This window comes from Amyelois transitella, chromosome 9 (genome assembly GCF_032362555.1).
Source record: "Amyelois transitella isolate CPQ chromosome 9, ilAmyTran1.1, whole genome shotgun sequence".
Taxonomy (NCBI): domain Eukaryota; kingdom Metazoa; phylum Arthropoda; class Insecta; order Lepidoptera; family Pyralidae; genus Amyelois; species Amyelois transitella.
Window position 1 is genome coordinate 7,109,757 of NC_083512.1, and position 13,422 is coordinate 7,123,178.

Below are 13,422 nucleotides of genomic sequence, written 5' to 3' on the forward strand. Positions count from 1 at the left end.
AAAACTTATCTACACTTCATTTTAAACTTTTATTAATATGCAAATTTGTGATTACAAACGAAAGCCCAAATCGGGGGAAAATTATTTGTTATTAGTAATTATATTTCATTAAAAACAATAGAAAGAACGTAAGTTGTCATCATGGAAACACCATAAGGTAAACAAAACTTCGAAGTTGTAACGAGCAAAGCTGACGATAAGAGGATTGTCGCATGCGTAGACGCAAATTAACCGGTATATATTATACGCGTCGACGACGCTTGCGCATTCATTGCCACGGCCGCGTGCCCAATAACTCGTATTGGAAGTTGGGAGTCTACCAGTCAGTCGACTTCGCATCGTCGAGTAAACCACGCGTTATTAGCACCTCCGAACCAAACGACTATGATAACATAATCAAACCTGTTAAATTGATTAGTGAGCGAACTGTGACGACACCGAATATTTAGTTTTATTTGTACGACACCACCGAAATAGATCAAGGTGCGTTTTGGTATTTTTGTTTGTGGCTGATTGGCAGGGGAGTGAACGGTTAAAAAAAGTGTTTATATATAATGATGAACGCGATAAGTGAAATCGTATAACGAGGATGCCAAGAGAAATTTGTCCGAGTTTTCTGAATGTTTTTTGTTAAAAACAGGATTCCTTTTTATAGTGCTGTTCAAGTTTGAGAATTTAATATTACCAACTTAGTAGCTTACCAGTTATCCTCATTAGCAAAGTGATAAAGTAATTTGTGAAATATTAGTACAACGTGAGGCAACAAACTCTAAAGCAGAAAAAGTGTACTGTTGAGCATATCCATCTGTATGTAGATCTTGCGTAGGCAAGTTAACTAGGATGTGTAAAATGTCAAATCGTACTTCATTTATATTCAAAACAACATCGAGTTGGTCAATGACAAACTAAGCAAAGGGAAAAACTTGTGGAATTCTGTGAATAAGTGAATTTACACTAATAACGATTCAATTCTATTAGCTTTACTTTAGATTTCATTAGTTTGTGACGTGACGAATGTATTTAATTACTTCCTGCTTGTATTAGTTATGTTTTGCAACCAGTTTTTATTGTCATTTGTACTTTTGATTCCAGATGAAGTATTCGATTGCATTTATTGGAATAATATTGTGCATAACTGCAGTTAGTTGCAGACACTATAACGCACAAGAAAACTCAGGCGATACATCAGATGAAACGGAGCACATTACAAAAGCGAGGGAATTCGCTGCGAATCAAATGAGGCATCGTCGAAAACGCTGGCAATCCAATTATGGCTATGATTACGCACCACCCCCACCATACAACTTACCATATTATCCCGATAGGCGGGATTACGATAGAAATCAAGACCTCATGCCACAAATTCTTAGATTGTTAGATGAAATTTCAAATTACATTAAGAGACCACCTCCACCGCCGCCTCAGCCAATTTATGTACCTTACCCAGTACCATATCCAGTACCGCAATTGTGTTCATGTGCTGCTCCTTCAAATGGATCAAATAACCCAAATGTTAACAATAGATTAAGGCCTCCATTGGAGGATTCTAATCAGAATTGGGGACTCGTGGAGTCCAATGATGAGTCTGATTATGAAGATGGTGGAGATGGATCACGACCTATTTCTTTCGACCCTATAAAACCTAAATATCCATTGCAAAGACCAGCACCCAAAGTAGAGCATGGATCCACACAAGGAGATGTAAGTATTAAAAAAAATTTAGCTAAGTTAATAATTCTAAATCAAATATGGTGTGCCCTTGAAATGCCTCTTAACAGAAGAGCTAAAGGAAGGTCATCAACTTTATGATGAAAAAACAACACTTATTAGGTTTAAAATCTATACCTGTTTTTATCACCAATAAAGCAACGATTTTGATCTGTATAACAAACTGTTCAAAATAAAAAAGTCAATTATAACAAAAAGAAAATACAGTCCTGTAAATAAATTAAAATATGTATTGTTACAGAGAGACCTAAGTACCCAGGCCTCAACTGTATCTGGATCATCATCTCCAAAAGCAGCGAATACATGTAATGTTGCTGTACTCTCCTGCTGTAGTGGAAAACAACAAAGGGCATGTTTCACCAAATTCGGATGTGGAATGACGTACGCAAGAGGAAACGCTTGTTCCTCGGATTCTATAGCAGCAGCCCTTGATTCCTTTAAGGTTGCATATGCTCCAACATTTTGAGCCAATTTTGGGGTATCAGCAGAGCCCCACATAGTCATTGTCAGTATTCTATCGGCTGTTCTTTGTTTTTCTTCTCGATTATTTTTTGCCTAGATTGTAAAGATATTTTTAATATTGCATTAAATTCACACCGACGGTTTCGTACCCTTGGTATGAATTTAGTTTCATATAAATCGATGTGAGATTCTTAAAGTGTCTTGGCAAATAAGTGCAAAGAAAGCTACAAAGCGGAAGAAGGGGACATCGCTCTCAGTGATGCTTAGGGGACCTAGATTTCTGAACTTTCCCACGGAAAAAAAATCTAATGCAGTTTTCACGTAAGATTTGAGACTCCGATCAAAAGAGTTTGTTTCAATAGTTACACAACTGATGTGTATCATAATAAGTCAGTTTGCGGTCAGCACACAGGCTGCAATGACCCGGATAGCCAAAAGGGTTTAAATTTTTTTATATAGTTTAATATTAAAAAAAAAATTAAAATTTGTTTACTATAATAACATTTTAAATCCAACTAATGTAAAACAACTTGTTATTTACCATAGTAATTTTCTATACTTTATATTTGTTTATTTGAATTAATAAGTATTTATATTTATAATTCTTTGATGCCATATTTTTCGTTGTGCTAGGCACATTCTATAAATCTTTACAATGTTGAATACTTAAACAATGCGACAAAAGATAAATAATAATTGTTCGGTAATAAAGACTTTTGGTCAGCCACCTTTTACGCCATTTTATATTTTCTGCGAAGATTTCTTATTTTATTCAGTTTCTTATTGTTAACTAAACTTAATAGTTTATAAATCGCTGCTAGATTCAAGTTTACGAGAATAAGATTAAGCAAGTATCGTTTTTGAAAATGAGCATGAACGTATACAAGTCAAACAATTGTATCAGAATTATGATGTGCTTGTGTCCGAGATTGGCAGCTATAATTCCTATTAATGTAAGCGATCCTAGTCTGTATTGTTATGTGTAGATTTACGCCTAATTAAATGTGTAATGTAACATGAAAGCATAAATTATCGTTTTATTAAAAACAATATAGGTACCTACTAAATTATATTAACGAACTGACGCAGCTCTCGTACCTTGGTCATAGTCAGACTACGGTCCGTCCCAAGGGAAGGTACAACCGGGACAAAAAATCTGGAAAGGTGATTTCAACGACAAAATCAAAACATTTCCTAGAAATGTTATGACTGAGATTTCTGAATCAATATATGTAATAACATTCTCACGATTAATACCTATTGAAATTTGTTTTTGTATAGAATTCTTAAAAAAAAACAAAATATTAAGCAATTCCTTGTTAAAAATAACGAAACAGTTAAAACCCAGAGGCAAAATGTGACTAAATAACTTATTATTACAAATTGTTATATACAGACACATTGTAATTGTGTCGCGCTCAAGTAATTTTGATACATTTTACAACGGAAATTGCTCCCCTTTCGTTCCGTTTCATATTATAGAGGTTACGTCATCTGGTCTGTAATTAAAATTATAATATACCTACTTACGTATAATAACTTGTTATAGATCCATTAATACTCGACAAAAGAAACTGTTGTTAATGTTGGCGGAAGTGAACTGAAAAGGATACACGTTTTTATTCACATTAGTAATTCGTGAGTAGTATTTAATTATGTGCATTTTGTTCAATCAACGGGTACACAAATCAATTGCCTATTTTTGTGACTGACTGGATAAAAAGTTTGTAATAACTGTACGTTTTTCCTAACACTTAAAAATACGAGCTTATGAAAAATTAATCTGGAGTATTATGGTGGGTTAGTTAAGTAATACGCGCTACTCCAACAGAATGGAAAATAGTTTGTTTGCCCTACAAAGATAACAGCCGTGACTAAGTGCGTTTGTGTACGCAAATGTTCGCACATTATACTTGTAAAGAGGGGTTTGTCCAAGATACAGACGGAAGATTTGCAGCGGCCTAATTAAGCTTAAGTTTTATTCAGGGCAGATAGAGCGTTGGTGGCTGAATCGATAACACATAAAGGCACAGGTTCCAATCCTACCTATATATTGTACCGCTATGTACTAATGACAATTTACTGGATTATGTACTTTCATCTGTTCGAGTGCTAACCGATGCTCTTATTGTGAGGAAACCCGCATATTCAGAGACTTAATTTCGGTACCTGTAAATATGCACTGCGATGTGCCGTAGATCATTAGTTTGATCGAGATTCAGAAAGTATCAGGATGCTACTGTTGCACAAAGTTGCCTCAGACAAGTTTTCTAGAAAGCGCTAAAGAATAGATAAAAGGGAAAGAGAGATGCCGTGTGGTTTTCGGCACCAATAGAAAATAATAATAGGACCAATCCATCTCTTTCCCATGGATGCTGTGAAAGGCGACTAAAGGATAGGCTTATAAACTAGGGATTCCTCTTTTAGGGATGGGTGGTTGCTACCTATCACTATTTGAATCTATCATTAAGATTAGACGGGATTATATGTTCTGTTATGAAAAAAGAAATATCAATTTTTTCCACATCGGAACAAAGCAATTAGTAAAAACCTTAACAGTAGAAATATTCATTTCAAAAACACATGTGGAAACAATAAATTAAGCAGGTACATTGCAAACAGTGTGTTTATAAAACGGCGATTGCATGAGTAATAATTTGCCTAATTTGGAAAAGCAAAATCATCTGCCAACTCAAGCCACATAAAAGAAAGAATAATAAGGACGATGACATTGAAATACATTCTTCCTAATAATCGTACTCGTACAAATACAAATCCAAAAGATTTTCAGCCATTATGTGTGTTTGTTACTCTTTCAGATAAAAAATACTAAACAGAATTTCATAAAAGCTGTAACAAAGCTTAGACATTGGAATAATATAGTTTAAAGTAATAGAGATATTAAAATAATTCAAACAAAATCAAAATATATAAAAGAACAAGACGAGTGACTAACTGACATTTCATTGCACAGCTCAAGCCGTAACCAATAATCAAAAATTCCACGATGAAGAATTATTTTACCTTTTTACGTACAATATGAACTTACATATTGGCTTGAATGATTCAGGGCAATATATTGATTACTCAAGATACTATAAAAATGATAATAATTTATCCTTATCGATTAACTCGAACAGATAATATCAATGAAAATCAATAAAATTACTAATGTTGCTCCTGAAAATATAACTATATTATTTGTCTATAAAATGAGCTATAAGGTTTTAATACTTATGGAAGTAGGATAACAAATACAGGTTGGCTGTAAAAGCAGTAGCTTCATTTTCTGTTCAAATAGAAAAATAGTAAATGACTTTTTAACCTTAAATAAAGTTTCTGTTTTAAATAACGAAAAAAATAGGGCTATATCCTTGAGGGCTTCAATGATGCCCAAAATAACTTTTTGACGAAGTCAGAATGAATAGAAAAGGGAAGTATAAAAATAATAACTGTCGATGTTTGTTTGATAACTCTATTAAACAAAGATTGGCAGCTCATAAAAACTAACATTATTTTTAACTAACTATTGATGAACTTTTTACAAAAATAACGTCGATCATGCGTGTACATTTATTCATTCTGTGAACAAAAACATGGCCTTTACAAAGCGTTTACTTTTGATACAAAATACCGAATGTGCAGAAGTTGAGTCCTTTGAGTGACTTCACTTAGCTCGCACGTACACCTTTGCCTGCAGCTTTCATGTTAGTGCTATTCAAAACTAAGTTTATTCGTACGTGAATGAAATGCATATTCTATGTGTTACCGTTACTATGCTGTAAAGGACTCCAGTCCTAAAATGTCATAGTAATGGCAATGATCGGGTAAGAATATCTAAGACTGGCGACACCTACTATCTGTCGTGGATGAAGCAATATACATAAATATGCAGGGATCATTGCAAGAGGAAAGATGTAGTCTATTAAAAAATATAGAAATGGCGCCTTGACGAAAGTTGTTCAATGATGAACGTCTTCTGATGACGTATAAAAATCGTATATCTGCAGCACCATGATAGTTCAGCTAAATTATAGAAAATACAGAAACAAAAAACGCGAACAAAGTCAGATAGTATCAAAATACGGCAACAAATCTTTATTATGTCGAAACTAATTCGCTTAATTATCCTATATATACTCGTATGATATTCACATTCTAAACGATCTGATATTTTAAATGTAAGATGAAGATAGCAAAATTTAAGTATGTAATGAAGTTATGATAACACTGGCTAAAATACTGTCTGATGAAAAAATGGTTGGATAAACTTCCGGTTCGCTTGGTAAATAATGTTTATTTTCGTTATTATATACGTACTCTGGTAATATGTATAATACCATATTCGGCACAGGTAAAAAAATCTAATTTGCACACATTCTTATAATAAAGATACGCGGTAGCAAATGCAACGGGCCTAATGCCGAAAACCAGACTAAAAATAGAGTGTAATCATGTAACGTCTATTTCAGGTGGCCTCAAATTAATTTTGAACGTGAAGGTAATTGAGTGAATGATCTTAATCGTTATGTTTTCCGTGATTTAAAATTGACAAACGATTATGTTTCTTTTATAGTTAGTTCAAGTACTTAAATTCAGTATACGCGCAAAACCCATTTATATGTGTAACTATATAAAAATGTAATAATTTTCCTTCCTTTTCTTAGAATCAGAGGGCAAATACAATGGTTTTTGGTTCATTCATTCCGTCATATTTTCTTTATCAATCTTGTAGTGAATCAATAATTTCTTTGAAAATTGACTTACTTTAAGATAGTATTGATATCAATTGATAAAGGAAAACAGAAACGTATTTTATGAATGAAATTATTCATGCACATATTTGGATACTGACGATTACTGACATTATTAATCGTTTAAAAGTGATTCAAATCACTATATAAATAAGTATGCAAAATGTTGTGCGAGTAGGAATAGGTAGAAATAAACAAGGAAAGACCATGATGACTCTCCTGCGAGTCTAAAGATTAAATGACGATCAAAGTCCGTCAACAACGGTTGGAAAACACTCCCATATGTGACGTATTCTGATTCTAGTGGGTGTGGTGGAACTACTGTTAACGAATCAAAGATGATTAATTTATTTCAAACGTTTAAAATAACTTCACTATTCTTATTCAGGATCGAAGCCAAAGGCGCATTTCGGATTTATTTCCAGAGAGATAAGGATACAGCCGAAACTAAGTCCAGGAGGAAGAAGACAGTTTTAAGTTAGACATTTTTAAATATCGTGTAGGTAAGTATTCCATCAAAGATTCACAACCACTTATAAAGTACTTGTAAAGACGAGTGTTAGTGTAGATATCGTATCACTCTCGTACTCCCGTATAGGTAATATGATACCACCAGTGTAAATATCGGTTATCAAGACGTGCAGGGAAGCATAGCATGAAAGTGTTTCAACAGTAAATTTCAAACAGCACTACTCTGATGGTCCATAAAATATTTTAAGCAAATAAAAATATTCATATATTGCTGAGGAGTTTGATAATTTTGTAAGAAATATGGTTTTACTACCCATCAAATTAACCTAGAACAAATTGTAAGTTCAAGGTAAAAATATGATGACCTGCTATTTTAACGTCATACTTATGAAAATTTTAAAGATTTTTCCTAAATGCAGATCTTTAATCACTGAACTAACATCTTCCTTTAATTGAAAAAGGAAACACATAAATATTTAGGGAATAAAAACTCAACCAGATAAGTAAATATTCTGTTAAATTGCGCAAAAAATAACGTATGCTATTTTCTCCCAGTAAACTACAAGGTTAATCTTCAAAGTGCAGCATCCACTTAGTATTAACGAATTCCCGGATCTTATGAACGAAACTCAAAATAGCAAGAATTATCGGGTTACCGTGGGCTCACGCTGGGAGCATGCTAAATTTAACACATGGATGTGTACGTACGTACTGTTATATGAACAGTAGAATAAATATATGAGCATTGAGCAGGTCAACTAAGCGAATCTTCTTCCTCCTGACTTTAGCCTCGGTTGCATCCTCACTACTCTGGAGAGGAGCCCACGATATGCCTTTGACCATGGATCCTAGATTGGGTGAGTCAGGTTTTTACGCGAAGCCACTCCCGTCTGACCTCCGCGATCTTTGCAGGGGAACCTAACCCGTATTGGATCGAGCATGGTTACATCCAGTTGCCGGAACGTGCAGGTTTCCTCATGATGTTTTCTCTTACCGTAAATATACAAGGCGAATGTTAATATTGGAAGTGGAAAGCCTAGACAAACGTAGGCCATTAAATCGCGGGAATTCGGTGAGAAGGTTCTACCTACTTATCCGGGAAAGGGATTTCTGTTTTTATTAAAGCATATTTTTGTTTATCTTTCAGCATGTACCCGGTTGCATCGTCAGGTGTTTGCTTCGAAATCCGGGGTCGGTGTAACAATCAGCGTTTAGCTATGAACGTTGTTTTAGGATAATAAATAAAAATGCCCTTATAAATTATTTCGGCTGCGCTGTTTATGTATGTAAATATTCATAAGCGATCACTGTGATTTTGATTTACGTTCTTTTTACGTTATTATATTGACCCTGAAATGTTTATAACGTATATTGGTCTAATAAATTTGTATTAAATCTCGATGTTTATGTACAGATCTAAACATTTATATGCGGTTATAATGATTTGAATTTATTACTTTTGATTTTATATGACATGCAGTTATGAGTCAGATCATACTATTATATATTACAACCAGTATTTGCTTTAACGTCGTTTTTTGAGTTTCGTACCCTCTGAAATTATTTATAAGTATTGTAATGGTTAGTATGTAACTTAAATTTATAATGTTATTGCAATCATTTTTTTTATCAAACTGCACACGAGTCTCATCTGAAGACTATTCCTTAACTGACATTGTTATTGTACTCGTATAAGATAATTACAAAGAAAAACTGAATACATTTTGTAGTTCAACATAACGAAACAAATGAAAAATGAATGGAGTTTATTTATAAAACTTGATCATCACATCGAGTGTGTCACACCTATTAAATTGGTGCAAAATAATCCTTATTTTCAAATAAATAGTCCCATTATTAGCTTTTATGCGTAATTATGCTCGACATTTATTATTTGCAATGCGGATGCGTATTATTGCATCCTCTTTTTAACGGATCCAAGCTCCATGAATAGGTTTATTTGCAGCTAGTAAAGGCTTATTTTTATTGAGGCCTCGATTCTCACGTTTTTGCTTGCTCTATCAACGAATGGGGTCAAAAGTTAAATGCCACAACAACAAATCTTTGACCTTAAGTAAATCACGTAAGGCGTATAACCTAATCCACCTTAGGATTTTATAATTGACGATTGGTACAGTTTTTATTGAATATTTATCAAGTTCGTGATCACAATATTGTAATATTGCAAAAGCAGTACATTGAACAAATAAGAAATCAGTCATATAAGTTGACTGAAATATTCTTTATGTACCTGAACTTCAAATTCAATTTGTGTTTTCTAATCGGAACTGGCTTTTTGTAAGACCCATTTCTAAAGTTTGTTAAATTACATATAAGTATTTGAAGTAGATTAGTATTAAAGAAGCCGGATTATACTCACACATATTACGTTACTGCAGCGCGTTAAAAACTGCTTTTACTTACCTGTGAACAAATTTATAATAGTTATTTAGTATAAAACACTAATTGTTTCACAATAAAATTCTCATTGCATCATTCCATAATATACTCAAGTGCTTATACACTTTTTGATCAGGGCAATAACAAAATATATACAAAAATGGTCAAGCATGAATTAAATCTTTTCAAAATATAATCGGGCTAAAGTTTTACTATGTAGAATGCAAATATAATCTCCAAACTACAAACATATAAAATAAAACGAAGTAAGTATATCGTGATTTTTAGCCTCATAAGTAATTATGAAAACAAAAATAATTCAATAATAATAGTCGATTATTTATAAAATAATAATTATCACATTTACTAGCGATAATTTTAAATGGTATCCTACTTATTTTTTTCAATTCCTTACCCAACAGAAAAATATGACAAAATTTAAAAAGTAGGGTAGTGGTTCTGTTTGCGAACGTTTACCATACATCTTATCTCCTCTTTCTGTTGTGACTTGACCTGATCTATTTCATTATACCATCATAAAGTTTAATGAAGGAACTGGTTTTCTGAGAAAGCCCGAGAGAGTTCGAAATTAACATTTGCACACGTTTGATTTTAAAATAAACAACAACATGTAATTTTGTTTAGTTGCATGTATTTTCGGTATTTTTGGCAATAACATATTACATTATTACAGATGACATTATTAATCACCTATCACTAGGACATATTTATGCAATAAAAATAGCTATTACGAAAACATTAAGAAAAAAGCCTTTAATGATTGACATCAACGGGCTTAATCAAAATTACGCAGGTACCTAATTGACATTTGAAGAACCAAAACCGACCAATGAACACTTTAAAAGCCCTTGATATACAGAAACGATACATTACAAGACAAAATGTCAAGCCAAAACATTAGTCGCGGGTATCCACTTAATTGGCGGGCGTCACTGAGGTCAATGTTTCGTATGAATGCTTCTACACGATTACATTTCTGACTCATCCATTGTTACGTTACTGTTTGAAGTCCGTTTGTTGGATATCTCGATTCTCGTTCAGTTATATGAATAAATGTATTTTACTTGTAGGTGACATTTATTTTAACGCTCTACATATCATGAATCAACGTCCGTAATGTACGGTGTGTATGTGATACAGGGGACAGTTACAGCTCAGTTCTGGTTTGTACCAGAGATTCTTCAGGGTGACCGGGAAAAATAAACAAATTGTGCAGTCATAGAAATTATGTTGTGATATATAATTCAGATTTTTATGTGTGCAGTGCAATTGTTACATCTTCCTGTTAACAACACATATTTTTTCACTTTTAACGTTTCGTTTGTTCTTTTTTCAAGGTTTACATGCATATAGTTCCTGTGCCAAAACAAAAACAATTAAACTTTTTGCATTGTTATCACAATACCATCTATGACGATTGTTTTTATTGCCATGATTGCAGTTTTTCAACACAATAGTGGGTAAATTGTACATTAGCGTTTTGGATTACAGTTATTCAAGTATAAATTAGATGGATCATTTGATAAAGATGTAGACTTCGAAATATAACAAAGCTAATTAAATTAAAGTAGGTAACTTTATTTCTCTAATCGAGTGCAAAGTATAAATGTAGATTGATTTCCAGTACTTAATATAAAAATACGTATAAGCTGCAGACTAAATCATTGTGTGTGTTAATTTATGCTTATAATAATCTTTCTTAAGTATTATTTAACAGAATGAATGAAACATACTCAAATTTGTCTAGATGTTACTATATCAAAATCAAAATGAATCACATAGAGAGCAATGCAAGCGTCATCCGGTGAAAGGTGACACAAAATTTTTAAAACGGGTCGCTTTTTGTTTCTTGAAAATACTTTGTAGAAACCCCATTGTATTGGTCTGAAAGGGTTTTCAAAGGCTATTCGCATATTGACTAGTAAATGCTAGCTTTGGCGAAACCGAAGTGAGAGTCCGTAGTGATAGCGGGTCAGATAACGGTCTCTATGGTCTGTCCATTTCACATGTGGCTGTTATTATAGTGGACAAACATTTTAACTAATATTATATATTTTTTTTAATGCAAATCATATTAAGAAAAAATAATCTAGCCAACAGATAATTTATTCACTTAAATTGATAGGCATGCTTTGGACAAAATATTATATTAACAAAAAGGAACAAAGAAGACGAGTAAAGACTATACTCGTAAGTAGACTTGAAGTAAATTGGAATTATTTTCATGACATATATAAAAAATGAACAAAGTCATCGTAGAACGGCTACAATGTGGAGGATACTAGCCTATATAATGTAACTCAGATCGTTTATAAGTTCATCGAAATAATATAAGAGTTAAAAATAGGTATTGAAGTTATTAAAGTTGAATCATATAAACATTGAATTTTTAAAATATTGTCCGTGACATTATAGTAATATGCACACTCGCTAATCCGAACCACTTAGGTTTTTCATATCAAATGATATTTAAGTACATAAGAAAAAAAAATGACTAATAATATGCTTTACCAGAATGACTAGTGATATTTATAGTATCTAAATACCAGTAGAAGCGAGTGAAGGCTTCCATTCATGCATCCCTTATCTTATCTACACCTGCAGCTTTGGTAACTACTGTTGGTACTGTACTGTACTGTAGGGTTGACAAATAGAGATCGCATTAGCGATGACTAATTTTACATATTTTTTTATTCATATTTCATTGCTGCTGTTGAAAGCAGTAAAGCACTCCATAAAAGTAAAACTTGGATATGGAAATAATCTGGGGATGATCTTGGGATGAAGTAAACCTGCACTTTGGTTTAACTTTAAATATGCGCAAAACGCTGAACTTAATGATACAATAGTTTTAAAACAATTTGATATGTACTAGATTTAACATTGTAAAAAAGAATCAAATACACACTTAAAAAGTTTCTTTTTCTATAACTGGCCAGTAACACATTCTGAAAAAAAACGGAAACGAGGATGTACATTACAAATTGCTAGCGTACGTACGTACAGCGTACTATATAATATATATCTTGTATACTCATTCCTCCTCCATAAAAATTGTTTGTATGGATATTAAATTTGTAGTGGTGCCTGTGTCTACTTGTTTCGAGATTAATTAAGAACCAATATTGGCATAGCATAGCTCATCCAGATTAATTTCTCGGGTCGAAATTGTAAAGATATAAAAAAGATGTCTGGCGTATGTTAATGCAAATATATAAAAATATTAAGCTAAAATTTGGGGTAAAAAGAGTAGGGGCAAAATACTTATCCGATTTTTAGAAATCTTACTGGAGTTTAAGCCAAGAAATTATAAGTTATTTTTCTTCTGAATGTATGAACATTATTGTGTAAAGTAATGTTGATACGATGGATGGACGTAATGCTAAATGCATTACTTTACAGTTAACCTTTATATTGTTACTATTGATTATATTCACAAACTCTCGCGGTTTTTTTTAATATTTATATTTTATTTTGCTTCAGATACATACTCGCATGCTATTGAAGCACCATGTGAAGATCGCTCAAACGGTGTGAGATCCACATATAGATGGAGGTGGTTATAAGGTACTTTGTTTGGTGCGCC

At 32.8% G+C, this 13,422-nt stretch overlaps 1 protein-coding gene across 1 annotated transcript; it reads left to right on the forward strand.

The window, feature by feature from the left end:
* The first annotated feature begins 260 nt into the window (after window positions 1–260).
* LOC106143247 (uncharacterized) lies at window positions 261–2,636 on the forward strand. The gene is made up of 3 exons (XM_013345284.2): window positions 261–483; window positions 1,093–1,701; window positions 1,970–2,636. Exons 2-3 carry the CDS (start codon window positions 1,093–1,095, stop codon window positions 2,192–2,194), a joined length of 834 nt encoding a protein of 277 aa, XP_013200738.1. The 5' UTR covers window positions 261–483; the 3' UTR covers window positions 2,195–2,636.
* Window positions 2,637–13,422: the final 10,786 nt, after the last annotated feature.

What these genes read in the sequence shown, in the direction of transcription:
- LOC106143247 (XM_013345284.2), top strand. Translation starts at nt 1,093, where the DNA reads ATGAAGTATTCGATTGCATTTATTGGAATAATATTGTGCATAACTGCA. An exon ending in ATGGATCCACACAAGGAGAT is followed by an intron (nt 1,702 to 1,969) that starts GTAAGTATTAAA and finishes GTATTGTTACAG; the next exon opens with AGAGACCTAAGTACCCAGGC.